General features: G+C 58.6%; 7 protein-coding genes across 7 annotated transcripts; 5 read left to right on the top strand and 2 right to left on the bottom strand.

The window, feature by feature from the left end:
- Positions 1-152: 152 nt before the first annotated feature.
- Positions 153-5,288, top strand: TRAVEDRAFT_146565 (uncharacterized protein). The gene is made up of 8 exons (XM_008038831.1): positions 153-568; positions 620-669; positions 724-975; positions 1,023-1,704; positions 1,753-1,793; positions 1,997-4,091; positions 4,148-4,604; positions 4,664-5,288. The coding sequence occupies exons 1-8, from the start codon at positions 217-219 to the stop codon at positions 5,112-5,114; spliced, it is 4,380 nt and encodes a 1,459-aa protein (XP_008037022.1). The 5' UTR covers positions 153-216; the 3' UTR covers positions 5,115-5,288.
- A 3,455-nt stretch (positions 5,289-8,743) lies between these two features.
- Positions 8,744-10,027, bottom strand: TRAVEDRAFT_64202 (uncharacterized protein; the record flags this gene model as incomplete). Its single annotated transcript, XM_008038830.1, has 3 exons — positions 8,744-8,902; positions 8,964-9,805; positions 9,858-10,027. 3 exons carry the CDS (start codon positions 10,022-10,024, stop codon positions 8,877-8,879), a joined length of 1,035 nt encoding a protein of 344 aa, XP_008037021.1. The 3' UTR covers positions 8,744-8,876.
- Positions 10,028-10,277: 250 nt separating this feature from the next.
- On the top strand, positions 10,278-11,982 carry TRAVEDRAFT_71134 (uncharacterized protein). Its single transcript, XM_008038829.1, has one exon. It carries the CDS (start codon positions 10,338-10,340, stop codon positions 11,838-11,840), a length of 1,503 nt encoding a protein of 500 aa, XP_008037020.1. The 5' UTR covers positions 10,278-10,337; the 3' UTR covers positions 11,841-11,982.
- A 692-nt stretch (positions 11,983-12,674) lies between these two features.
- TRAVEDRAFT_119907 (peptide chain release factor eRF/aRF subunit 1) lies at positions 12,675-14,259 on the bottom strand (the record flags this gene model as incomplete). Its single annotated transcript, XM_008038828.1, has 6 exons — positions 12,675-12,979; positions 13,039-13,255; positions 13,312-13,744; positions 13,796-14,034; positions 14,089-14,128; positions 14,180-14,259. 6 exons carry the CDS (start codon positions 14,257-14,259, stop codon positions 12,675-12,677), a joined length of 1,314 nt encoding a protein of 437 aa, XP_008037019.1.
- A 439-nt stretch (positions 14,260-14,698) lies between these two features.
- Positions 14,699-15,424, top strand: TRAVEDRAFT_119300 (uncharacterized protein; the record flags this gene model as incomplete). The annotated part of the gene is made up of 2 exons (XM_008038827.1): positions 14,699-14,985; positions 15,040-15,424. The coding sequence occupies 2 exons, from the start codon at positions 14,699-14,701 to the stop codon at positions 15,422-15,424; spliced, it is 672 nt and encodes a 223-aa protein (XP_008037018.1).
- A 1,187-nt stretch (positions 15,425-16,611) lies between these two features.
- Positions 16,612-17,610, top strand: TRAVEDRAFT_28318 (uncharacterized protein). Its single transcript, XM_008037963.1, has 2 exons — positions 16,612-17,427; positions 17,492-17,610. The coding sequence occupies exons 1-2, from the start codon at positions 16,617-16,619 to the stop codon at positions 17,524-17,526; spliced, it is 846 nt and encodes a 281-aa protein (XP_008036154.1). The 5' UTR covers positions 16,612-16,616; the 3' UTR covers positions 17,527-17,610.
- A 2,544-nt stretch (positions 17,611-20,154) lies between these two features.
- TRAVEDRAFT_36448 (uncharacterized protein) lies at positions 20,155-20,955 on the top strand (the record flags this gene model as incomplete). The annotated part of the gene is made up of 3 exons (XM_008038027.1): positions 20,155-20,321; positions 20,381-20,640; positions 20,720-20,955. The coding sequence occupies 3 exons, from the start codon at positions 20,155-20,157 to the stop codon at positions 20,953-20,955; spliced, it is 663 nt and encodes a 220-aa protein (XP_008036218.1).
- Positions 20,956-27,376: the final 6,421 nt, after the last annotated feature.

Genomic DNA, 27,376 nt, shown 5'->3' with positions numbered 1-27,376 from the left:
CGCATCCTCATTCAGCCAATGAAGCACAATCATACCATCGATATTCTTCCCGAGCGTCTTTCGCACGGTTCCCGTCAGGTGCTGCGGTAAGTGCGTACCATAACAGGCCCCGAACGGAAGAATCTTGCACACAAACCCCCACCTCCTCTTCAGATCTTGACCGGTTCGTCTGGTGGCAAACTCCAGCTTGTGTCCTGTACCTCGCCTGTGATCGAGATGGCCCGCGTACTGGACCAAGTGAGCGATACCCTGCTGCCGCGGCGGTACCAGGAGGAGATCTTCGTCCGGGCGCAGCAAGGGAATGTCATCGCGGCGTTGGACACCGGGAGTGGCAAGACGTTCATCAGTACACTCCTGATCAAGTGGATCGCGGCGCGGGACGTTGGGCACAACAACCTGATCGTGTTCCTCGTGCCGAAGGTCGCACTCGTGCAGCAGCAGGGCGAGTTCATCGCGAAACAGACGTCATTGCGAGTGCGTCAATTTTCTGGGGCCACCGCTCACGACATGGGGGATCGGGATGGCTGGAAGACGGAGTTTGAGAACTCGGACGTCTTCGTTATGACCGGTGCGTGGATTGGAGCTAGTTCGCCACAATCAACTGATATGCGTTATCCAGCCCAGATATTCCTCAACCTCATTACGCACTCTCACTGGGGTATCGACAAGGTACGCTGGCGGTCTCGTGCGAGCGAGTAGCACTGCTTACTCGTGTCTCACCAGGTCACCCTCATAGTCTTCGACGAATGCCACCACACCCGCAAGAATCACGCATACAACGGAATCATGCGCGAGTACTTCCAAACACCTGTCGGCTCCCGTCCGAAGATCTTTGGGATGACCGCATCGCCCATCTGGAATCCGAAGAATGCCGCGGAGTCGCTCGCCACATTGGAGCGTAATCTCGACGCCAAGGTCATTGCCGTCAAGGAACACATGGATGAGCTCAGCGGGCATTCGCCCAAGCCTACAGAGGTACATCCGAGCCTACTGCCTCACCGACTATGCTGACCAGTCCCTAGATCATACAAGTATACCCCGCCCCACCCATCAAATACCCGGAATATCCTTCGAAATCGCTCAGGCGACTGCTCAACCTCGAGGATACGCCCGCCGAGATCGGTATACCCGTTGACAAAATTCTGACGAGATACGAAGTCACCTTATACAGCCTGGGTCCCTTCGGCGCGGAGCTCTTTCTCTATACGGAGGTCAAACAACGCGTCGCACAGATGATACAGGATGCGCTCGACTTGTCTATGGACTACCTGACACCTGCTCAGTATGCCCAGACGGCCCGCGCGGGACCAGTATCGCCGGATATGCTCGAGAATGTGCCTCAGAAGCTGAAGGATCTCCACAGGACGTTAGAATCCTTCCGCGACTTCTTCGAGACCCCGGAGTCAGGTTCAGATCCCATACCAATCCCGATGTCGTGGTGCTCCCCAAAGGTTCGAAAGCTCGCGGAGACACTCTTTGAGAGGTACACGGACTCGTTCCAAGGGATTATCTTCGTCGAGCAACGGCACGTCGCGACTTGTCTGGCAGTTATCTTGGAGCGCATACCTCTTCTTGCACACGTCATCAAGTCTGAACAACTTGTTGGGCACGGCAAGGATACCGCCAAGGCGCACACCAAAGGTATGGGCACGCGCAACCAGCAAGATACCGTGAAGATGTTCCGAGAACGGGCCATCAACGTTTGTAGGTGGTCTGTGTATTTTGCAATCTTCACGTACTAATTAGCCTCAGTGGTCGCCACTTCGGTAGCGGAAGAGGGACTTGATTTTCCTGTATGTCTCAGGCCATCGGCGGGGGTGTATAGTCGTGTCGCCTCGCAAGCTGACATGCTGTGGTCGCCCAAGGGTCACTGGTATGTCGGTAATACAACATACCAGGGACATTTGGCTGGCTACATGCTTGTCGGGCTATTTGTTTGCGCGACGGCATGGCTATATGCACCCCGTGCTCCGGTCGTGGTACTGACCTCCACAAGGCTTGCGATCTAGTGATTCGGTTTGACCCGGTGCAACATATGGTCGGATACGTGCAATCGAGAGGCCGCGCGCGTCATAAGACGTCGACGTTCATCATCATGCTCCAGGAAGGGGCGCAGGCTCAGGCCGAACGGTATCTGCAGTTCTCTCAGAGCGAGCCACACCTCAAGCAGGTGTACCAGGAGCGCGATCTTGCCCTGAAGGCGATCGTTGAAGAGGAGGAAGACACGCACGACGACCCAGAGGACCTAGCGGAACGCGAGCGCTACGTCGTTCCCTCGACCGGCGCCGTCCTCACATATACCAGCGCCATCGGGCTGCTCAACCACCTCTGCTCCTTGATCCCTCGCGACAAATTTACGCCCATGCACGTCCCCACATATACGGGCGACGTCAGCGCGACGGTGCATTTGCCCTCCAGTTTGCCACTGCCTGCGGACCTTCTGGTGTACCAAGGTCCGCCCAGGCGGTCGAAGAAGGAGGCGAAGCGCGCCGCGGCGTTTCTAGCTGTGAAGTCTCTTCACGTGCTGAACGTGTTCGACGACTATCTGCTCCCTACCAAGACCGCTCGTGGCCGCGAGAACGAGGATTCGGACGGCGTTCCGATCGGAGACGTTGGAAAGGTTCCCGACGTACTCGATGTGCGGGTCCGCGATCCGTGGGTGCAAGGTCGGACACTTTGGCTGCACATCGTGTACGTCGACGGCCGCCCCTCCGCCGGCATCGTCACTGGTACTCCTCTACCCCCCGTCGAGCTCGTCGCGAGCGGCCTATTCCTTTCGACAGACGAGCCGCGGGAGGTTGTGTTGGACCCGAGACACGGCTGGAGCCAGCGCCGGGCGATGGAGGACTACACGAGGATGGGCCTATGGTGGTGCATCACTGGCAGAGGAATCGCTCTCCCGCTGACATGCTACCTGGTCCCGATCAACCGTGACCTCAATATCGACTTTGAGGCAATTGACTTGGCCGCCCGCTATCTATATGGCTCGTATAACTGGGAGGGCGTCGGAGAGGAGCACTACGGGCACCTGATGTACGTCAACAACAAGGAGGCCGGGCACCCGATGATACTGCACAAACTCCGCCCGGACATCACACCGTCAATGCGCGCGCCGGAGGGCTCCCGCGAGTCCTCGTTCCCGACCTACCGCGACTACTGGATCAACAAGTACACCAGGAAGGGTTTTGCGCCAATTATATCCAAAACCGGGCCCTGCGTCGAAGGTGTCATCATCGATCGCAACGCGTCCTCCTCGTACTCGCTCGAGAACGTAGTGGACCCTGCTTCCCCGCGGCAGAAACCCGCTACAGTCATCTTCCCCCTGGAGATTTGTCGATGGGCGCTCATGCCCGAGCACATCTACCGTACTTTTTTCGTCCTCCCGGAGCTCTGTCATCGTGTGACTGACGTATGGCGCGCGCACGAAGCTCGCATCGCGCTGAAACTACCCCCCATCGCCGACGACCTCCTCGTGCAGGCCCTCACCCTGCCGAGTACGAACGCGCAGTTCAACAATCAACGCCTCGAGACCCTCGGTGACGCCGTCCTGAAACTCTCTGCCGTAGTGCATCTATACAACAAGTACCCCCATCGACACGAAGGGCAGCTCGACGCCATGAAACGAGTGTCGGTCGCGAACCGGACCCTGCTCGCCCGCGGAGTAGAGCGCAGTCTCGAGCGTCACCTCAGCAGTGAACCGCAGAGTATGAGAATGTGGCGATACGTCATCTCCTCCGAGGACGACTTGTTCTCTGCTCGCCCCTCGAGGCAGGCGCCGAGGCGTTTCCCGCGGAAGAGCATGCAAGACTGCATGGAGGCGCTCCTGGGGGCAAGTTTCGCGACAGGCGGGATTGACATGGCGCTGCATGCGGGGACGGTGCTCGGTGTCTCGTTCGGGGGCCCAACCCCTTGGAATATCCGCTACGGCCTGCTGATGCCCAAGTCCGAGCCGTCCCCTTTGTTCCTCACTCTACAAGAGGCACTGGGTTACCGCTTCGAGCATGGCCAGCTCTTGCTCGAAGCCGTAACTCACCCATCTTTCGGCTCTGCGGATAGCTCCTCTTACCAACGGCTCGAGTTCCTGGGCGACGGTACGCAGTTTCTGTCCGTAGTACGCGCCGTATAGCTCTGACGCATGTTCTTTTAGCACTCATCGACATGGTTGTCACAGAATATCTGTACAAGAAGTTTCCTGAGGCGACCTCAGGTCAGCTCTCCTGGGCGCGTTCTCGCGCAGTCTGCGGCACCGCTCTTGCGTCCCTCGCGGTGAACAGGCTCGGTCTGCATAAACTGCTGCTTATCAACAACGTCGAGCTGAGCATCGCGATCGGGCGATACGTGCCCATCCTCGAGGAGATTACAAACGAGGAGATCATCCTCGACGGCTGGAAGCACGACCCGCCGAAGGCGCTCAGCGACGTGTTCGAGAGCGTCATGGGCGCGCTCTTCGTTGACTGCGACTATAACTACGACAAGGCCGCCGCGGTCATCGAGATGGTCATGGAGGACCTCATCGGCGCCCTCAGGCCCGACCTCCCCCGCGATCCAGTCTCGCAGCTGATGGTATGGGTTGCGAAGTCCGGCTGCCGATGCGTCAGTTTTGCGTGAGTACCGCTTTGTCCGTGCACCACTCCACCGAGTCTAAACCAAATTTATCACACAGCAAATCGCAGAGCAGACCGGAGCTGCGACGGCACGACTGCATGTCGGTGCTCGTGCACGATGTCGTCGTCGTCGGGCCCGTCCCCGCCCCCAATGTGTCCATGGCCAAGGGCCTTGCGGCCGAGGAGGCCCGGCGCGTGCTTGCCGACCCGGAGTCCCCACATCACCTCTCCCGCGTCTGCGTGTGCGCGGAGGAGAAGGCGGCCGCGGAGGCAGCCAAGGACAAGATGGACGTGGACAAGACGGAGCTCGACGACGAGACGACAGAGGGCTTTGCGACGCTGGCCCGGATCCTGCTCGACGAGGTCCAGGAGCCTGGCGGTCAGCCACTGGCCCCTGACGCTGTGGACGATACACTGGACGGCGACGTTGACGAGAATGACCTGCCTGGTGAACAAGAAGAGACGTTCGAGGAGATGGAGGTTGAAGAGATGATGGAAGTGGATGCTTGAGGTCTTCCTGTATTCCTGAATCATGCGTCACGGTTTGTATCATTATGGTCCTCTGCTCTATCTGTTCTCATAGCCCTGGATGCATCGGCGAGGCCCGATATGTATCACCAAAAATTCGCATGTTGTACCAATATTCTATCGTATAGATCTACCCTTGGGAATAGCATATCTCACCCTTCATCGATGTCATCCCTCGCTTGTCACTGTTTTCACTCCAGCCCTGCTGAATACGTGAGTATACGATGACCGTGCTGCCATGGTCGAATGGTTGAGCGATGGTGAACGCGTCGCTCTGCGAATCTCGCGCCGCGAAGACTCAACGCATGTCGTACGAGATGGCTTTTTGAGCTTCAACATACCTTAGCTCGGGTTAATTCCTCGGCGTAAAACACACTGCAAGCCATGAGGGAGGGGTGAATCGTGTTTTTTTAGTAGACAAGGGCGCCATGACAATCCGCGCTACGTGCTATAATCCACCGATCTTCCAAGTCTCTCTGATGGCCAGACATTGTCAGCAAACCGGTCCTTGCTTGATTGTCGAACCACACACCTATGGAAGCGGTGTCCATCGCCCAGAACGTGGTATAGAGGTTCATTAGCGCAGCGGGAGGCAGTGCAAGACCAAGCTCCTCGAGCCCCGGCAGGCGTTCACAGTGCCCCGTGTGATAATCGACCCAGTCGTGGAACAGGGCTTCCCACAACCACTGCTTCCCCTTGGAGCGTGTATACCGGCCGGGTACCGCATAGTACGCGTTACTATCGTCGATAGTGTCGGAACGGAGCGGGAAGGCGGTGTTCATGGTGTAGGCGCAGTAGCGGATGAGGTCACGGAGCATGACCTTCACGCTGGCGTCCATATTGATGTTGTGGAGCGGCCGGAAGACGGGGAACATGTCCATCGGCTGCAAGGACACGCCGTTGATGACGTACATGACGGGAAGAACACCGACATAGTAGTGCGAGTTCAGGGTGGGGCTCTTGAGATTGTCTTCGTGGCACTTTCGGCTCGCGCGCATCATGTCGGCGCAAACACGAGCATTCCGCGCGGGCCCGGTGGAGTAGTACGCGATGGGCCAGAAACCGTGGTCGGCGACTCTGAACGTGGTGGCGGGGTTGCGCTGCGAGCGCGGCGTGCCCGGGGTCGTCTGACAGACGAGGTGGGTCCTCAGGACCTCCGTCCGGGGCTCTTGCCGGGCGATGGCCATGCTCGGCCCACTTCTGAAGAGAACATGGGCCCGAATCAGGTTGTGGATAGCCCATTCGTGTGCCTTCGTGTACTCCTGTAGCGCTTGCGAGAACGCGAGGGTGGACTCGTATCCAAATTGCTGCATCTCGTGATCAAGGCTGACAAGGACGTCGGTGTCCCTCTCGATACGTTTGCAATAGTCCCTGAATATCATCCCTGTCAGAGGCGCTTGAACTCGCACGATAGATCGCTGAGCTCACTTGTGCACCGGCCATGCCGCCTTCTGACATTCTTTGCTGCAGTACATTGCGCCGGAGCATGCTGCGCATTTTTTGAGTGTGCGGCCGTCTTGAGCGCGGTACACCTGGGGTCAACGGCTGGCAGACGAGACGGAACCGTAGGCAGTCCTTCCGAGGCTCTTGCCGCGCGATCGCCATGCTGGGCCCGCTTCTAAGCAGGATGTGTGCGAGGATCGTGTGGATGTAGGCCCATTGGTGTGCCTCTGTGTACTCGTGCATCGCCTGGGAGAAGGCCCCGGACGAGTCGTATCCGAAAGGCTGCACCTGGAGGTCGAGGCTCGGGCCCTGGTCACCTGTATGATCCCCATGGGCATGGCGGCAATACTGCCTGCAAGCGACATTGGTCAGAGATGATCGACGCCCTGCTGCAGACCACGCTCAGCTGACTTATGCATCGGCCATGCCGCTTTTTGGCACTCCCTGCTGCAGTACACGGCGCCAGAACACGCGGCGCATCTTCTCAGCTTGTGGCCATCTTCGGAACCTCGTCCGCACGTTATGTTTTCACACTTTCGAATTCCAATCTCATGTTGATCGTCGTCGGGGGATGCCATAGCAGATTTCGGATTGGGAGTTGTTGACGAGAGGTAACGGACGTTCGAGCGCTTGTCGAATCGATTCGCGTTAGCCCATGCCGTAACGCAAACGTGAAACGTTTGAGTTAATACTCGATTATCCCGGATTGCTCCTCTACATGGTCACTGAAGTAGATCAACTGCGACAAATTTGACACAGATAGCCTATAGTAGTACAGGAGAAACACATACAGTCTGGCCGACCGACGCAGACGTCGCTACAGTACTCGGCGAACGTAGTCTGAGCCTGTCTGATAACCGACAAAAGAAGTCAGTGAGCAGCAGGTCCATCTTTAAAGCGTACATTACATACCAAGATTAGTAGTCTCTGTTGCCCACAGTGTGTCGTAAAAGAACATCAACGAATCAGGAGGGAGATCCAGCTTAAGCTCTTCCATCCCCGGCAGGCGGCCACACTCCGCGCGACCCTCATTGTAGTCGTCCCAATCGTCGAACAACGCCTCCCACGTCCACTGCTTCCCCTTCTCGCGGGTAAAACGCCCGGGGACAGCGTGGCACAGACGCTCGTCGATGGTGCGCAGGGGAAACGGGGTCCCCATCGTGTAGCTGTCGTAGCGCAGCAGCTCGCCGAGAACCCTCTTCACGCTGTAGGACATGGCGAAGTCGTGGGGCGGCCGGAACACGGGGAAGAGGGTGAACTGCAGGATGGAGACGTCCTTGACGAGGAACATGATCGGGAGGACCCCAACGTAAAACGGGTTGTTGGTTTCGAGGAAGCCCTCGTGGTACGCCTTGAGGTCTGTCAGCATCTCGGCGCATAGCTGCCGGTTTTGCGGGGGACCGGCGTTGTAGGGTGCCAAGGGACAGAAACCGTGCTCGATGACTCGGAAGGTGGTCGCCGGATTGCGTCGAGACCGAGGCCTGTCGGGGGTCGACTGGCAGACGAGCTGGAACCGCAGTACGTCCACAGGAGGTTGCTGCCGAGCAACGGCCATGCTGGGCCCACTTCTGAGCAGGATGTGCGTGAGGATGGTGTTGTGAATCGCCCATTGGTGTGCCTCCGTGTACTCGTGCATCGCCGTGTTCAGAGCAGTAGTCGAGTCGTATCCGAAGGGCCTTGTCTGGTGACTGAGATCCAAGAGAGCATCCGCCTTCTCGAGGTGACGTCGGCACAAAATTCTGAAAGCAAGACGCGTCAGATGTGTGAGTGGCGCTGAGATTGCTCATTAGCTCACTTATGCGCTGGCCATGCCGCCTTCTGGCATTCTTTGCTGCAATATAGCGCGCCGGAACACCCAGCACATTTTCGGAGCATCTTGCCATCAGGTACTCGACGACAATCCGGGTTTTCACAGATCCGAAGGACCGGCGTTGGAAGGAGAACATCACTGGCAGTAATAGCAAGAGGCATGGCAGGATACTGCAGCTGTCGACGAGAGATTAAACACCAGCCACGTCAGCGCAGAAGCCAGACAGCGGTGAAGTTGTGAACTGTAAACGCCCCGTTACTAAACGGCGGATCGCTCCAAGAAGTTGGTTTGATGTGCGACCTGCTACCCAGTGGCGTGCACCCTGGCCTCGGTCATATTTGGTCGTATTTGTTCGCAGCGATCATCGTGTCAGTAGGCACCACAAACATTTCTTGGTTCTGTCAGTAATAGACATCGGAACTATACCCTAGGAGCGCGTTAACAACAGAACGGCAGGTCGATGACACACTGAGCAAAACAGCGCCTCGTCATTACCGGTACGCCGACAAAACCCTCTCTGTCAGGCCATGCCGCGTGTTAGTGGTTCCCACTGAAGACACGATTCACAGAGTACGCACCGGAGCCAGCATCGTCGGTGAGATAGAATGCGCAATACACGCGCATGAGCGCATTCGGAGGGAGCATCAGGCCCTCCTCCGTCAGCCCCGGCAGACGGCGACACGACACACGGTCCTCCTCATACGAGGCCCAGTCGTCGAACAGCGGCTCCCATGTCCAGCCCTTTCCCTTTGGACGTACGACACGCCCCGGGCGTCCGTAGTACGGAACAGTACGTGGGTTGACAGCGCGAAGCGGTATACCAGTGTTGATGGTCCATGCACAGAAGCGCGTAAAGTCGTGCAGCGCCGCCTTCATGAAGTTATCCATCACGAGTTGACGGGGAGGTCGGAAGATCGGGACCATGAGGTAGAGCTGCACGGAGATGGTGACGTCCGTGTACATGACAGGGACGACGCCGACGTAGTCCGGGCGCCTCTTCTTGAGATCCTTGAGGTTCTTCTCGTGGGTGTCCCGGCAGAGTTTTAGGGTGTCGCCGATGAGCTGGGAATTGCGAGAGTAGCCGTCCATGTAGTACGAGAAGGGGAAGAAGCCTTGGTCCAAGAGTTTGAACGTCGTCGAAGGGTTCCGCTGAGCGCGTGGTGTGTCCGGTGTTGTCTGGCACTGGAAGCGGAACCTGAGCATCTCCGTCCGCGGTTCCTGTAGAGCGATGTCCATGCTCGGGCCGCTCCGAAGATAGCAGTGGGCGATGGTTGCATGCTCGAGAGCCCAAGCGTGCGCTTCCGTGAAGTCGGTCATCGCCTGTGAGAGGGCCACGGCGGACTCGTATCCGAACTGCTGTGCCTCCATGTCGCGAAAGGCCAGGAAGGCCGCATCCGTTTTGAAGCGTTGACAAAACGCCCTGTGTGATACCCTGGTCAGGTAAGTGTCCCGTTAAATACGAGAGTGCCCACTTATGCTTAGCCCATGACTCCTTCTGACATTCCTTGCTGCAGTACATGACGCTCGAACACCCAGCGCATTTTCTTAGCTTGAGACCTTCCTGCTGTCCTTTATTGCACTTCTCACATTTTCGGAGACCAATCTCAGGTTGAGTGCTGGAGTCGGCTTCGGCAAGCATGGCTGTAACTCTGGAGGGTGGTGGACAAGCCTCTGCAAGCACAGCGGTGACCGCGTTTAAGTTGAAGTTACGGCACAGAGTCGGCGCCTTGCGAGCGCCGGCTCGTAGCCGAAGAGATCTGCCTTCCAAATCGAGACACTGCTTGCACAGCATCGGAGCGGTTGCGCGTCGTGCCGGCGGTGGGGTAAGCGGCCGGAGTCGGGGAGCGCTCCGAGTCCGTCTACTCTTAAGCTCAACTCCTCTTCGACCGCTACCACCACCAACACCAGCACCACCACGTTTGCGTCGTCGTCGTTCAGCACAACGTTGAGCGATGCCTCTCGCATCGTCCGGGTTCCGCGCCCTCAGGGGGGCGCAGGCCCACTTCTTCCCGTCAGGCGGGACTACACAAGCTGCTGCTAGTGCTCGGGCCATACACATACCAGCCCACACACCCCGGTCAGCCTCCAATGCACAAACAATCTTCAAGCAGACCAAGACCATCCTCTCGCGCTTTGTCGCCCACCTCACTACGCCAGGCACTCTTCGTGCACCCGTCGACGTCGTCGCAGGAGCTTCGCGCGCGCGCGCATTCCATGGCGCAGGAGGCCGCATGCCGAGCATCCAGGAGCGCATGTCCTACCCCGCGCGCACTTTCCTGTCCAGGCCGCCTACAGTACCGTTCTTGCCCCGCGCCCCAGGCGTACCCCGCAACATGACACAGGTCGGACTTGGGACCGCGCGCAACTTCTCGACAGGCCGGCCGGTCTTCCAACACCTAGCTGAGAACGTGCCGATCTTTGCGCGCGCGCTCAGCGAGGCCGATTGGACGGTGCGCATGCAGGAGGAGAAGGAACGCATGAGGCTGGAGAAGGCGAAGGCAAAGGCGCACGCGAAGGCGGCGAGGAAGGCACAGGCGCCGCTGCGCTCGCTCAACCCCACCAAGGCCGTCCCGACCGCGAGCGTCGTCGAGTCTTCCAACGAGGAGCTCGACTGCTACTTCCCGGTCGCACCGGCGCCCGAGGTGACCACGCACCTGCTCATCCCCCTCGCACCCACCCCGACCTCTCGCCTCCCCCTGTCGCTCAACCCCTCGACGTCTTCGCGGCCCCTCCTCCCGCTCGAGCTCATCGCCTCTATGCACACTTCTCATGGGGTGCATGCACTGCGTGTTTCGACACTCTTCGCGCGGCTCGACACGGCGCACGTCTTCGACGATCCCGGCATTCAGTGCGAAGCTCGCGGAGACCCGAGCGGTCTCTGCACGGTGCTCGAAGTCCGCTTCCAAGGCTGGACGGAGAACCGCGTCCGCGCCGTCCTCGGCGAAGCCGGCACCGGCTGGTGCGTGCTCGAGGAAGTATGGCACGACCAGGAGCGCATCGAGGCGGCCGAGATGGACGCAGCGCTGGAAACCCTCAGCTCGAGCGAGTCCGAGGCGGAGTCCCACACTGGGTTTGCGTCGCTCTCCGGGGTGTCGGACATGAACGGGAGCTGGGGGGGCTCGTCTGGCGGTATCGACCCCGCGCGCTCGTTCGTGCTGCCCACCCTCGACTTTTCCGCGTCGTTCCCGGCTCCGTCGTGGTCGTCGCCGGCCCCTGCCGCATCTACGCCCATGGCCGACCTCCAGTTCCACAACGAGTGGTCGGAGATCGAGGACGGGTTCAGTTCCCCAGGTAGCTTCGACTACGACATGAACTCGGACGACGGTTCGATCAGCTCTGCGTGGTCCGAGGCTCTGCGCCCTGTCACCGGGGTGGAGGAGAATTGGTTCGGGTTCAGCTCGCGATTCTCGGAGAGAATGCGCGCATCTGATGGGCCGCGCGAGGAGGTGTTCTAGACAGGATGTGTTCTAGTTTTTGACATGCTTTGATTTGTTCTCTCCGCTGGCTAGTTTGGGATGCCGTATCACACTCTTTGTTATCACGACCCCTTGTACGATTTCCTAGTTCCGTCACTCTAATACATACGACGTTATTGACTTGAAACGAGGCGAACACGCTCTCATGCAAGTGCAGGAGTTGGATCTATCTGGCTGTGCCAACATGTGTTGTGAGCTCAGTCAAGTCGTACATGTATGCGAATGTAGTTATTTCTGCTGGCTCGTTTTGCGGCCGTGCAGATAAACTTGATGCTAAACTTCGAGGGCGAATACACAGCACTAGGGCAAATGGAGTGGGCTACAGCATTCATGATTGGATAGCGATGACAGCGAACAGTGTTACAACAGTACGTGCTCAGACGAGGGACAAATACACGACGGGAACGTTTGTTGCGAATTCTGCGAGCATCGAATCGGTTAGTGTGGCGTACAAGACACATTCAAAGGGGAACGCGCACCTTGACGTTGCGAAGACGTCTCGTAATATAGACGCTGTGCTTGACATTCCAGAGGGCACCACCACTCGGCCCCGCGTTCTTCATATATGCGCACCTCTCCAGCATCACGGGCACCCTTCGCCAGTCTCACAATATCTCGTGCTTTTCCTGCGTACTGCGACGCGCACGACCGGCCAGCAGCGACGCAGTGAGGCATCGCTGCCGCCTGCAAGTGTTCCTGAGCTGCCGTCGTGCCAGTCTGGCCGCGCCCTCCCGCCCGCCCCCCTTCCGTCACCTCCGCCCCGCGCGGCGTGCCCAAGCCGGGCGGGGCTCCTGATTGGAGCCTCCACGTAAGTCAGATGCCGTCGTCGTCGGACATGAACTCGTCCTCGTCATCGTCGACGCTCTGCAGGTTCGTGAAGTCGACCTTGTACCGGAGCAGGCCGCCGATGCCACCGAAGCCCTTCACGAACTGCGCGCCTTCCTGCGAGCGGTTCGTGACGAACTCAAGGTTCGCGCCGAACTCCTTGTACTTCTCCGTGAACCACTCGAGCAGCGGCTGAGGCTCGCACGCCTTCTCCATCTCGAGCCCGGTGGACTTGTCCATGAACCGCTCGCGTTCCTTCTCCTGTTCTTTGTTGGCGTGGAGGATGATCTCCTCTGCAAGAGCACGATACTTGTCAGCACGTAGAACTGGACAGAGATTCTGTCGAACGTACCGCCAGCAGCGTTCCTGAGGACGTAACGCGTGATATCCAAGTTCTCCCAGACAATAAGAGTCTCGACGGCACCGAGATCGAGCGCCTTGAGCGTGTCGTCGATACCAAAGCAGTACTTGCCAGTGTCCTGGCTGATCTCGTCGAAGTACTTCTGAATCAGCCTCTTCTCCTGCACGAACTTGACGTTCGAGAGAGCCTCTGCCGCGAGCTCAATAGCCTGTGGTAACAATTTAGCCACCAAAACTTCTCCCAAGCACCCATTCATCCACGCACCTGGTTGAAACCGTTCTCACCACCGTAGCTGACGTCGACCACCTTGATGATCTTCGCGCCCAAACGCGGGTCGAACATGTCCGACAGACTGAGCTCAGTCTTGAAGTCGGCGCTACCCGCGAGCACAAGACCAGTCACGTTGACCTTGTCGTTCGTGATGAAGTGCTGTACGGCCAACTCGGCGACCTTCCGGACGTAGTTGTGGCGCTTCTCATCACGGAGACGCGCGAAACGCAGCGCGGACTGACCACCACGGCCGTGCTTCTTGGGGAGATCGACGGTGAACTTGTGGATCACTTCACGCGTGTTCCCTGCGACGGTACCGAAGAGCGTGCCGTTACCATCCATGACAATGAAGCCGAACTTGGAGTCCGACTCGAGCAGCTCCTGGAGAGCTTCGGTATGGAATTTGTTGTCACAAAGGTATAGGGATCTGGAGGGCGGCGTAAGTGAGGATCACGACAACGTTTATATTGTAGCGTACGTGTTGATAGGCTTATGCGGTTCGAAGTCGAAGGACACCTTCTTCTCCTTGCCTTCGTCCGTGAGGATGGTACCGACGAAAAGCACGAGACCGTTCGGGGGCACGCGGTTGTACAGCTTCAGGCGCTGTTGCGTCGAAGTGATGGCCGCCAGAACGGATAGACGATTGACACGGGACTTGATGTTGGACGCCGTTCCGTACTCCTGCGTCAACATGGCGGACACCCGGGAGATTTGGTCCTGCGCCGGGAGGGTTCAGACGATCGCCCGTCGATCAACGACAATCTAGCGCACCTTGGGGGGAATGATGAGAGAGATCATGGAAGTACCCGCGCTGCATTATGCGATGAGTGGAAGCTAATGCGGGGAAGAGAGATGGACGTACCCTCTAGCGGCATCGAGGCTCTTGATGAGCTTCTTGACCTTCCACATCTGAATGTTCTGCTCTGCTGGATCCTGACTCATTTTGGCAGTGAGATCGCACTCGAATCGAGGCTTTTATACACAAAACAGAGAGGGGGACCCAGGAAGGACGAGGGAGAGGTAGAGGGCAGAGAGAAAGAAAGCGGAGGCAGAGATCCTGATGAAGTTTGTAGAGCGCTCCGCTTCGGCACTTAACTGATCAAGCGCCCATTTCATCTTAGCCACCGACCCATTTAAGCCCATTTATGGGACTTATCGGACTATAATGCATGCATACGGGCCATTTATCCTCGCGAAACTGGTCTCGTCCTGCGCACATCTCCTGTCTCCGGAACCGCTAATGAGCAAACGCAAGCTTGACTCGCCCGCACAGCACGAACGGGCACAGCCTAATAAGCGTCCCAAGGTGACTCCCCCAGCGCAGGCCGGAAGTAGCGAGGAGGGACCATTGGCAACGACACCCGCGCTGCGCGCAGCCGCAATGGACGACGGTGCACCCACTTCTGCGAGCGCAGGCACAGATTCCGCACGCTCCAAGGGCAAGCGAGTTCGCACAACTGATGGCGGGGCGATCAAGGATGCGACGCGCTCCGCACACAAAGTCCGCAAGCTCGTCCCACCACGTCCGTTTCCGACCGTGCCTACATCCGTCTCAGCCACCGGACCGAGGTCAGCGCATACTGAGGGCAAGAACCACATCTGTATCACGCGTCGGACGGAGCTTGGCGCGTACCTACGACGGTGCAAGGACGTATTCTTGAAGGATGGGTGCGCGCTCATCATATACACGACCTGTCCGCTGTGGCTGAACATGCTGGATAGGTACAAAACCCTGCATCTTAGCGCGATGGGTGCCGCTATCCCCCATCTCATGCAATTGGCGCTTTCTCTCCCACCCATCCTACCTTTTCCCCAGGATGAGATCCACACGGAGATCCTCACCGGGACGGTGGAGGTGCAGGACGAACTCGTTCCAGAAGACGAGGACGAGGACATCTCGTATAGGACACGCGGGAAGTCATCTGTGAGCATCGTTATCAAGATTGGAGATGGGGTCGACGAACCAGCCGCGGGGGCGGCGAAGGGGTCGGCGCGCAAGAATCAGCTCGGACGCGCTCCTGCGACCGCGCAAGGCGGGGCGCGAAAAGGTGCGCACGCGCCACCAGAGCAACTGGTATATAGAGCAGACGAGATGGACGAAACGTGATGCCTCTCTGTCAGTGTCATGTCCCGCGGAGCTCCTTTCTTTGTGAAGGTCAGCCGCTCGTCCATCTTCCTCTAAACACTACTGACAGTATAACAAATGTCTAGAGACATCGTACAAACATGCATCGTATGGCAGGATGTTCATGACGGACCACTTTGAGGGACGCAACATTCTTTTATGAATATGCACGTGTAAAAATTCGTGCTGTGTGCTACTCGATGGGGGCTGCCTTTGCCCTGCGTGCCGCCTGAGACCAACTTCCGTAGTACGTCATCCCGGACGGTTCATTCGCGAGAGGGGGAAACGGCGAGGCGTTTGCCTACGACACGACGAGGGACGTGCAGACTGATCGTCTACCAGGGTTGGGGCACCCTGCTGCTGCGTTGATGAGCCTTTACGGTGTGCTGTTCGTGATGAAGACCACTACTATCGGTGCGTGGTTATCGAACTCGATTGACGTGCGAATTACTGACTGGATCCACGAACCCACAGAGAGGCTTGGACTGCGTTCGCTCCGTACGTAGCATGTAGCGACCTCTGCATCGGTCGACCAGACTGTATACTATCCTCGGGCCTGTGGAGAGAAGCTAGGGCCAATGGCATATCATGTGGCTGATCTAACTCAGTGCTTCTCCATAGATGCGTCTCGGTACCGGGGTTCTTACGCAGGCGCTGCACGAGTACACGGAATGGGTCGCACGATCTGGCATACTTAGTATTGGCAGCGTTGGCACATCAAGCTTCAAGTTGCTGTGGTGAGGATCCCAGATTCCAGTCAGATTCTGACTGTACTCGCAGTGTTCCTCCTTTTTGACTGTATCGCAAGTCCCACATTAGTCCAGTTGGCTGTGGTGGCTATCCATGGCAATCGCCGACTCACACCAACGTCACGATCGCAAGCGCACGGACCTACGTCTTCAACCACTCTCATCCGTCTACGATGTCTTCCGGTACTGGAGACCCAGCGCCAAAGATCATTCGGATCTGCGGATACAAAATGTGTTCTCAAGGACCTCAAGACTACCGCACACTCAAAACATGCTCGGCGTGCTCTTGCGCGATGTACTGCAGTAAAGAATGTCAGAAGGCGGCATGGCCGGTCCATAAGTGAGCCCGATAGCCTGCTCTCCCGCCTTCACCCCATCTAACGAGCACAACTTCAAGGGCTTATTGCCGGCGTGTCGAGAGGGATATGGACGCCCACGCCAGCCATGATCACGAGATGCAGCAGTTCGGTTACGAGTCCACCATGGCGTTATCGCAGGCGCTCAGAAAATACCTGATGGTACACGACTGGGCTGTCGAGCATATGGTCAACGCGCATGTCATCCTCGAAAGCGGGACAAGCATGGCTATCGCCCGACAAGAGCCTCGAACACACATCTTGAGGATCCGCCTCGCTTGCCAGACTACCCCGAGCACGCCCCCGAGTTCGCAGCGCAACCCCGCTACCACGTTCAGGGTCGTCGACCACGGTTTCTGTCCCATCGCGCTCTATGCCGCCGGCTCCGCGCGGAATTCCAGTACGACTTGCGCCGATATCCTGCAAGAATGCCGGAGGATCCACGAAGCCAACCTCAGGAGCCCTACTCTGAACTCGCACTATTACGTCGGCGTTCTTCCCATCATGTACTTCGTCGACGGCTGCTCATTCACCCAGACGAGGATGCTCCCCATCTTCCGGCCGCCCAACAACGTCAATATGGAGGTCAAAGCGAGGACCGTCCTGTACGACCTCGCCCGCTACTGCGCCTACACCATGGGCACCGCGTTCCCGCTCTGTTCCATCGACGACAACGATGTGTACTGCGCTGTTCCGGGTCGGTGTGTACGTTCCAAGGGGAAGCAGTGGACGTGGGAGGCCCTGTTCGACGACTGGGCCGACTATTACGGGGGACGCGGTGAACGCCTGCCGGGGCTCGAGGAACTTGGTCTGACACTCCTCCCCCCTGTGGCGATGAAGCTCTATTCCACGTTCTGGATGATGGATGCCGATGTAGCAGGTGCGTGTATCGACAATTGAGCATGCCGTGTGCAGGTTCACTGACATGATATCTGAGCAATCAGACAAGCTTGGTATACCGACGGCGTATAGCCTGTAGTGGGCTAGTCACAGTACTCTCGTCATCTTGGTGTGCCTTATCTTTCGCCAACAGCTTAGAGTGTTTTCTTGGTATGACGAGGGTCACCCCCGGGCTAAGGTGCATTCGGAACGGTCTTGTTGCGTTTCGCGCCCACTACTTATCCTCCGAGTCCGCTCTGTTGGTTCGCGACGACGAGCGCACTGACCGGACACGTCCGTCGTCCTGTCAAAGAATGGAGCACAGATATCTGTACTTGTCGTCGGCCCGCATGGGTTGGGCCTCCTTACGGTCGCTGAAAAGGCTGTAGCCCGGGGCCTACGACGCGGGCCTGCGGCTACGGTGTACTAGATGGCATGGCAAAGGTGGCCCTCTCGCACGACATGCGCACTGCGCGTTGACTCGGGATCTTTGCGTCGCGACGAATGCCATGGACAACGGCCTTTAGCTAGGTACGCCCAAAGTTGAATAATCTGGTTCATGATCATGGTATACCATCAAGCTCACAAAACGGACATCTATGGACGTACACAGGCTGCCGACAATATTGAGCGGTGTCCTGTATCGACGCCAGGAGCGCGACTGCCAGTAGGCTCTTCTGTCATGCAGCTGAATGATAGATATCAGGCGGCGTTGTTCCTTACATACGACCCAAGTCCCAAATTACCTCGATAACTTTTGGTTGCTGTCAACACCCTTACAGAAGATCTCCGTCACATATAAGAAAGGGTGTAAGGTAAAAATGAAATCGACATGCTGCTGCTGCTATGATGATGTCATGGCGTCGAACGAACTAAGTTAGACGCCTTCTCGAATGAGAAGTACTGTCAGATACTTCTTAGGTGCTCACCACCACCACCACCATCAAGACGGTAAGTGCTCTCTCGAGTTCCCTAGTCGTGCTCAGGCCATGTACTCAGCATTTTCAGCTTGTGGTATTTTTGAGATGCCCCAAGAGGAGAGCCCGACATGTCACAAGTGCCGACGACCACCTCAAGATGGCAGTAAGCTTCGAAAATGTGGGGGTTGCGCTACTGCCCTATACTGCGGCAAGGACTGCCAGAAGTCTGCCTGGCCATGGCACAAGTCAGTCCAAGTTTGCAGTCTGATTTATAGGCGTGAACTGACCAACCATCGTTTCGCCGTTCAGGCAGTGGTGTCTCCGCATAGCCGATGCTGTCAGAGAGTCCTCGCGCTACGATCGTGAAGTGCGTCGCTTCGGCTACACGTCCTCCTCCGCCTTCGCGCGGTCTATGGAAGACTTCATAGACACACATATATGGGCCTTCGACACCATTGTAGAAGTCCAGACTCTCCTCAAGTACGGAATACACATGGACGGTCTCCAAATCAGCCCACAGCACCGCGACATCTACCTCATCGAGCTCTCCTGCGCAGACGGCCCGGAACTGCCCCGTTCCCAGCGCAACCCCGCATCCGCCTTCACGGTAGTCCGGCACGGGTTCGTCCCCCTCGCAGAGTATCTCCAGAGGGACGACCCATACGACGCACGGATACGCACCGACTTCATGGAGGAGTGCGTCCACCTCCACAACATGCTGAGCGGGCACGGCGCCCCGGTCTACGCGGGGGTCATGCCGTATGTGTTCGAGGTCCGCGGTCTCTTGCCGCATGTCTCGCGGCGCATCCCCGTCTTCCGGCCGACGTGCCTCATTCCGCTCGACGACGTCGTCATCGCCGCGCTCCAGGACTTGACGCGCCTCTGCGAGGGCAGCATCAATACGAGCCTTCCTTTTCGCGGTACTGCGGAGGAGCGGCCCCAGGCGCACCAGGCGATCCCAGGGCGAGTCGAACGGTCGGGCGGCAAGTGGGCGTGGACACCGCTCTTTGAGGATTGGACGCTTTATCACGAAGGTCTTGCGGATTGCGGTCGGCTGGAGATGCTGGACGGGCTGAGATGGCCTCCCGTTGGCTTGATGAACGCATTTAGCAACTTTAACTCGACAAGGGACTCCGGTTTGGCTGAGTGGTAGAGCGACCTGGTGCCTTCCGTAGTCGTGGAGACTGTAACAAGGTACGTACTACGTCCTTGAACGCGATGTGCCGCCATAAAATACGGGTCTGATCATTTGCGAACAGAAGGCGATGAGCGTAACGTTGTGCATACATCTGTTCAAACTCGTCCTGGTGTCCGTATATGCGCCCACATCTCCGGCCATCCCTTCTCGACGTCCGAGTCAAGTGGCGGCGCACTAGAAACATAACGCCTCTATGCCAGTATGCGACCGCGGTCAATTCGGCCTTTGAAGATACGTGCCTCAGGGCGAGTTTTTTTTCACAGATTCCGCGCATATAGCGACCTAAAAAGTCAGGAAGAGAGAGCGGCAATGCCGGCGATTGAGGAAGGCTTCCGGCAGCGCCGCGAGCAGTTTTTATCATCTTTAAAGTCTCAAACAACGCAAACAAGTACAGTGCCGAATGGTGAACTACTTTAACTCGTGTGGCACAATCCTAGTAACACGTATTCAAGGAATCCGTGCTATATCGAAGAGTGTGCATTCGGTGCCTGAGTTCACAAGCGCTCTCCCAGTGGCGAAAAGTGTGGCGTCGCGGCTACACTCACTCTCCGAATCCCGCGACCATATACTTACTCCTTGGACTACAACAGCATTCTTACACGTACCGCGCATGTCATCAGTAGCATCAACATCCGCACCTGGCGACCTTCGAAGATGTTTCGAGTGTAATCGCAGTCCCCCGAACGGCGCTAAACTTCAAAAATGTGCCGGGTGTTCGAGCTCAACGGCATTGTATTGTAGCAAGAAGTGCCAGAAAGCCGCATGGCCGACGCATAAGTAAGTGCATGCTCCATATCTGCGAACTTTAAGATGCGTCCTGACAGTATAACGTCCAGGATCTTGTGCTGTCGCGCCGACTGGTCAGAGCTTGATACGGATATCGTCGATCGTGAGGCGCAATCCCTCGGATACGCATCCACCAAGCTATTTTCGAAATCCTTCTGCGACTTCTTCACCGCGCACAAGTGGGCCATCAACAAGGCCACGATAGCGCACATCCTCCTCAAGAGCGGGCCGAGCATGGAGATCGCACGGACGAACCCGCGGCTGGAGATCCTCGTGTTCCGCTTCCGCTGTGAGCCCCCGCCCCAGCACCGTGCCCCGCGCTCCCCCGCCAGCACGTTCAAACTGGTCGAGCACGGCTTCTACGACCCCCTCGAATGCGCGCGCCGCAGGCTGCTCAACCCCGAACAATGCATCACCACCCTCGCACAATGCAGCGCGTTCCACAAGGAGCACCTCAAGCGGAACGACCCCCGATACGTCGGGAGCATGCCCGTCATATACGTCGTCGACGGCGTCGCGGCCCCAACGGTGCAGCTCTTCCCAGTGCGCCGGCCGCCCCCCGAAAACTTCTTCGCGGGTGCCTTCGTGCAGACGGCGCTGGGGGACTTCGTCCGCCTCTGCGTGAACAGCGTGAACGGCCATCTGCCGCTCCGCGTCGCGGACCCGCGGCTGCCGTTCCACCCCGTGCCCGGGCGCGTCGTGCGCGCGGACGGCCGGTGGACCTGGGAGCCGCTCTTCGCGGATTGGGGAGAGTACGTCGACGGTCGGGTGGAGCTTGATTGTGGTTGGCTGGCGTTGTCGGATGGGCCGACGTCGGGATTGACACCATTGGAGTTGATGGACGTGTTCAGTCGGTTCTGGCGGGTACCAGGCGATTATGACGATGCGGGAGGTGAGTGGTGTGGTGGTGGTGGTGGTGCATATGGCTGAGCTTGACTATGTCTTTGCAGAACCTCCGGTGTATGAGTAATGTGGGACCATGCCAATGTGTAACTATATCATGTATTGCTGTCGTTCTAGCTTATTACGCCACTCCCTCTTCCACAGTCTCAAAGAGCGGATTGCGCGCGGGGCACATCTGCACATTCGTAGGGAGGCGCATGCGGGGTCTTGCTGTGCGGTGCGCGCTACAGGCATGACGTCCATCCGCGAGGGTCGAGCGCTCGCCCAGCCGTGTCCGCAGCCGAGCCAAGGTTCAGCAAAATTCGCTCTCTGCAAGATGTCAGCGGCGCAGCTGGATCCACGGTCACCAGCCTCTCCGGGCCCCGCGCAAGCCCGGGCCGCATGACGTGGAGGTAGGGTCCAAGTCCCTGCGTACGACGCGCGTCGAGTCTTCGCCGGCGACGCGAGGGTTGGGCAACGGCCGCCTCCAGCTGCGCCCATAGAAGGATGCTCGCCACCCAACTCACGAGTCCATCACTGGGCTCGAAATCGACGTTCGATGGTGTTCGAGATCGCGTCGAGGTGCGGTCGCGGTGGGAGCCTGCTCGGGACGTCATGTTGAAGAAGATGCTGCTGTGAGAATTTGAAGGACGACACACCCGTTCAGCGGCGAGGCAGCACCCCGTGCTGAGGGCAGCCGGCGTCCTTGTCCACGGGCGGTCGAGGCGACGCTTCGCGCAGACAGAATATGCCAAAGTGACGGGATGGCCGGGGTCGCGGGGGACGCACGCGCTGGTTCGATGTCAGTGGCAGAAACCACGCGCCGCGGGGGATCGATGATCGGAGGGCGGCACTGCCAGCTGCCTGAGCCCCGCAAGGAAAGAGTGATTTGCACGACAGCGTCGAAGCACTGATTGAATTTGGTCGGATGGAGCGTTAGAATCGTCGCTAGCGGTTCGCCTGCGCTGTCTTCGCCAGAGGGCGCTGGGAGATGCCAAGTCACCGCGATGCGGCCATGATATCGGTCGGGTCTGGCATAAACCAGCCTAGGTGCGCTGTAAAGGTGCAATGAAGAGAAGGCGAGTAGAATAATTGAAAGCGCTATGGACGCGACTGACCCTTGCTCTCGTGAGCTCATGAATGCACGTTTCACAAAGAGCCTGGTGCGCGCAGGACTTCGTGTGAGCGCACCACCATTGACCCCGGTCTCGGGACATCACACGACTGCTGAAGGCCTCAGAAGCCACGTCGAGAAGCCAGGACCCGGGGTTCGCTGTACTCGAATTGTCGAGAAGAGGAGGTCAAAGAAAGTGAATGCATTGCCCATCGGATACGTACGGCGTACGTACAATGCTTTTGGCCACACGGAAATCCAAATCGATCTCGATTCGTGACAGACAGCGTCTGTACCCCGGAGATGAACGTGGAAATAGGTCCCTGACAAGGCCTCGGGTGCAAGTTAGAGGACCTCGGGAGACGGTGCGTCAGCTGTCGGCGCAACGCTCAGCAGGATAGCGTCGCGCCGGTATCCGCTGCCATCCCAGGGATTGTCCAAATGCCAGATGTTCAGTCTGCTCTGTGAATTAACTCGACGCATCGCGCTCATGGATAGACTCCCGCGCTGTCGGGACGCCCCGCTCACCTGATCTTCACCCGCAGCGCACTTCTCGAGAGGTCCCGTGGCGATTTTCCCTCAGCGCGCCGGTACATCTCGACTGTGGTGATGTCAACTGATTGCCCCGCGCCTCGCACGCTCAGGTCTCCAGCGGCGGCAGCGACGCCCCTCACGTAAGTAGCGGTCGCATTGCCTTGTTTTACGACGGTAACGCGTCCGCCCAGCGTCCTTGGCATACGGCCGCTGATATAAGAAGTGCGGCCGTGTGCCAAGACCGCCGGCGCGACATACGCAATGACATGTGCCTGAGTAATGGCCGCTGATAACTGATAGAGCCGCACTACTTAACGAAAAGGGTATCGTGTGCCGTGCTGCTTTACGTCGTTTGAGTGGGATTATCGCCGTCAGAGCGCGTCTTGACCCTACAGAAACATAATGAGCAGTCAGCACAAGGTCGTACGTGAATAACACAGGCTCTCTACCGTTAACGCGTGTACTGATATCTCATTACCCAGCTTGACGGATACAGAAGGACTTTGTGCGCTGGGGCCCAAACCTACGACTTCTGGAGCTACACGCCCCTTGGACACAGGCTTCCGGAGACCTTGCCGATGCCGCCGCATTCACAGAGAGTGGAGCGCGAAGAATCTGGCTGTCAAACGTGCGTCGCAACGTCATGCGACCCACAGCTCTGTACCCCCAAGTGAACGCGCAGCCTCGTATCTTCCATCGCCCGTCTAGAAGCGAGACGGAGGCATCGCTGCAAGTTCGTGCGGGGTGCGGGGTGCGATGGGTGCGCGAACTGGCACGGTCCCGCGGCTGTGTACCCGTCTTGCCCGCTTGGGCAGCGGACTGCCACGGGCACGTCTATGTATAGCGGAAAGTCAGCGGCGCCCGATCGAAGCCGAGAAAAGCAGCCACCGTGCCAACTCGAGGCGGCCACAGCACGCCTTCAGCGAGGACTGGGTCGGCGAAGTAGGTGTGGCCGCGCCGTGCGCCATCGATCCATTTCGCCGACAGCGAGGCACATGGGAGGGACCGGCCAAGTCTGTGTTGACGGAGCCGGGGCATGAGAAACGGGCGGTCGAAAACCGAGGAGGTAGCTCACGTTTCGGGGAATGCGTAGAGTTTCCGGTGAGGGAGTTCCCAACGGACAGGGCGCGATTTGGTCTCGATCTGAGAACTCTGCATGCGATATGTAGGGGGACCTTGGTCGCGAGAGCGGCGCTCCTCGGCGTGCCTTGGAGACGAGTGTGGTCCACTCCCTGCAACGAATTTAGCCTGCGCAAAGTTGGCAAGCCTTTTGACCTTTATATCCAGCGTGGGTGCACTGTAGGCCATCAAACGTCAGAAAGGGGATCAACCATAGTCGCGAAAATATCTTGCTCGTCAGAATGACGCTCACCTCCGACGCAAGGACTCCGACTGTGCACCAAGTGCTTTATTTGTAGGGCCCCATGGATTTGAGGAAGAGCGAAATGGAGGCTCTGCTCTTCCAGTGCTAGGGGGGTTGAATGATTTGAAGGCTGCGGTCCGAGTCGTCATTGGGGCCTGCGGTACGATATACTCGCGTCAGAAAAGACCGTACCCAGAACACAAGGCTAGGCCGATATGTGTCGGGCATAGAAAGCCTCGAGGCCTGCGGTTACATCATGGCTTGCATCATCGCAAACCTTCAGCTTCGACGGTAGCACGGTTAGCCTCGGTAGTCGACAGGACCGTAGTTAACAGAGCTGCTCACTGTCAACAAGCGGAGCGGGCTAGGAATGAGGCAGCGGCGACCGGCGCGTGCGCCGAGTGTGCGAACGAACGTGGGTGCCGTGAATTAGCCTCCCCATCTCCGAGGAAGAGATGAATGTGGTAAGATTCTTGAACTCTAGGAACAGACGTACCTGTGCTGTACGTCGCACTTGCGAGGCATCCATTCAAGATGCATCGCAGTCCTTCGAAGACAAGGCGTGTTCCGTCTGAGACCGGGCTGTTGCAACATGAGGAACATTGACAGTTTGAGGACCTCCCGCGAGACTTTCCACGCCTTCACGGTTTCATTTCGGCTTGTTTGCTCGTCAACCGTCGGGAGGTGAAAGCCCCCAGCTACGTGGAGCACGGAAAGGTGGTTTCGCCGGATTGCATCCATGTTCACGGACGGTGATTTGGAAGACGTCTTGCTGAGTACACCTCCGCGCAAAGAACGGCGACCTCGGGCCTGTGTCCTGGGTTCCTGGCCACACCTTCCCGCGTCTTGTCTCCAGAAACAGACACTTGACAAAGCCATGGATGTTGCTACCTCCGAAGATGCGCCGCAGTGCAGAGTCTCAGAAGATTTTCAACCAACAACAACAACTGACCCTGCGCAATCTCCCGCGCCCATAGCACCGTGATGGTTTATCAGCTTTGGGATGCTATCAGCGAGAAACACACCGCGTTCGCCCCGCTTGATGCAGCTCCAACGTCCGCACGCAAACGACTGCATATGTCTACATATCGCCGCCAAGCGAGCTGGCAAGGCTGGAAGAAGGTGATGAGCGAGCGCATTGCACATCACGTTCCGAGCTAAAAACCTACAACCTTAGTGCGTGTGCCGTAAGCCCTGGGGCCGTCCTGCCCGCCCTCCGCCTCGACCGGGCGAGGGAGGTCGTCATGCGATAAGGAAAAGCCTCCGCGCCGTCGGGGTGGGAAACGCCGCCTATAGCCGTTAGTCTCGCGAACGTTCCCGCCACCGCACCGCGCTACGCGAGCAGGTACGCTGCGCGGACCGTCGCATTTCGCCGGCGCGCTGATGCACCGCGCGCACTCCCCGAGCGACGAAGGCCCGTTGCGATCGCAGAAAGTGCTCGACCACCGACGGAGGTTACCGCGCGAAGATATCCCGGCAACATACCCAGAGAGCGCGCGGAAGCGCCGGTGTGGCCAACGCTAGCGCTGAGAGGTGAGACAGAGGCTCCGGCTCCGGGACAGCAACGATCGTCCCTCCGCTGGATGTGGCCGCGAGGGGCCCGTCGCGCGAAGGCGGCGAACGCGCAGAGATGCGAGAACGTCGGAATAGTCGTGGGGACACGCCGCGGTGCGCGGGGGCCTGCTGCCGCCTTACTCCCCACGACGACGTGGCGGGCAGGCTAGTCGAATCGGTGCCGCACTCCCTGCCTGCCCTGCGAGGGCGTCGCACGCCCCGGCGTCCCCCGTCCGCGGGTTCGCAGCGGGTGACGGTGGCGCCCTGCGCGCGACACGGCAGGTGCGTGCGCCGTCCGCGAGATGAGGTGAGCGGGGACACCGCCGAGGCACACACGTACGCTTTGGGCCTCAGCGTGCTTGCGCCGCAGCGCGCTCGCTTTCCAATCGCCCACCGCAATATTCCGAGCGGAGATGTGTTTGGTAATAGCGTAAGGCGCAGTGGTGCAAGATCATGACGCGTCGAACAGGCTGCAGATTGCGCGTCCTTGCTCGGAACTGCACCGAGACGGACGCGCATGCCGTGGCCCACGCTGACACCTTCTCATGCCCGGGCAGTCTGACAGCAATTCCGGGCGTTAGCACCATAGGTATGACGGAACGGGCGCGATATACGTACTCATTGATGACCTTCCCGAGACACGTTCGAATCCAACGCTGCAGAACAGAGCAATCCGCGCCCGCCAGCGGAACGGGCCGCACACGTTCCGTCGTCCGCGGGCTCAAAGCGGTCTCGGAGGCGCGAAACAATTCTAGCCTCGGTCATGCCGGCGGGCCCTGGCCACGCACTCTGTCCAGATCGGGCCTCGCGCCTCCTCGAGACACTTCGCGGCGCGCGCGTGTCAACCCGGCCGGATAACGCGTAGCGGGGCTCGGTCGTCGGGCGAACACGGACCTGCCAAGCGTGCGTGTCTGTGGAGCGCCGTCGTCGCTTGCGCGTAGCGACAGGTCGCGACGACGCTGAAACGCCTCGCGCGCGCGGTCGAGGCCCTGAGTCGGGAAGGCGGGCACCCACAACGGTCTACGGTGCCAGGAGTCGCGCTGGGGCGCGCGGCGCGCGAGGTACCGTCGTCGGCGGCTATATTTGGCAGGCGGCGGACCGCGCGGTGGATGCCTGCCGCGAGGGCGCGCGGGTGCGGTAAGTATAGCAAGTAGGATGGTAGCCGAAGACTAGACTCGAAAACCAGTCGATCGGTACGCACATGGAAGCTGCCTTTCGGGGGGAGCGGAGTGTGAAAGGCAGCTTGCGTCCCCCTCACCTAGTGGCGCGACGGAGTACCAATTACCGAACTGCTGGGAACGAGCCTAGCCGACGACGACGCGCACTCGACGCGTCGTCGGCGCGGGAGGCACGCAGTGCACGGGAACGGAGTCCGGACGGGGATGCGTCGACTGTGTCTGCTGTGCTTGCACATCGGTACGTCTGCCGAGAGGAGACTAGTTGACTGGAGGAAACAGGCTGTCAGCTGAAGTTTGCAGAGCGCGGAGTGCGCACGGCGACTCCGTCAGGACGAATTACTGTGGACGCGGGCCAAGAACCTCTTGCCTCACCGCGCGTCAGGCATCCTGACCTCGTGAGTATGTCGGGCGGGATTAAACA

The sequence above is a fragment of the Trametes versicolor genome (genome assembly GCF_000271585.1).
Source record: "Trametes versicolor FP-101664 SS1 unplaced genomic scaffold TRAVEscaffold_4, whole genome shotgun sequence".
In the NCBI taxonomy this organism is placed as follows: Eukaryota; Fungi; Basidiomycota; class Agaricomycetes; order Polyporales; family Polyporaceae; genus Trametes; species Trametes versicolor.
This window is presented reverse-complemented; position numbering and strand designations above follow the sequence as displayed.

Excerpts from the sequence above, each read along its gene's own strand:
- TRAVEDRAFT_146565 (XM_008038831.1), top strand. The coding sequence starts at position 217 with ATGGCCCGCGTACTGGACCAAGTGAGCGATACCCTGCTGCCGCGGCGG. Across the intron at positions 569-619 it reads GGACGTCTTCGTTATGACCG|CCCAGATATTCCTCAACCTC; the intron begins GTGCGTGGATTG and ends TGCGTTATCCAG. Across the intron at positions 670-723 it reads CTCACTGGGGTATCGACAAG|GTCACCCTCATAGTCTTCGA; the intron begins GTACGCTGGCGG and ends GTGTCTCACCAG.
- TRAVEDRAFT_71134 (XM_008038829.1), top strand. The coding sequence starts at position 10,338 with ATGCCTCTCGCATCGTCCGGGTTCCGCGCCCTCAGGGGGGCGCAGGCC.
- TRAVEDRAFT_28318 (XM_008037963.1), top strand. The coding sequence starts at position 16,617 with ATGGACGCCCACGCCAGCCATGATCACGAGATGCAGCAGTTCGGTTAC. Across the intron at positions 17,428-17,491 it reads GATGGATGCCGATGTAGCAG|ACAAGCTTGGTATACCGACG; the intron begins GTGCGTGTATCG and ends CTGAGCAATCAG.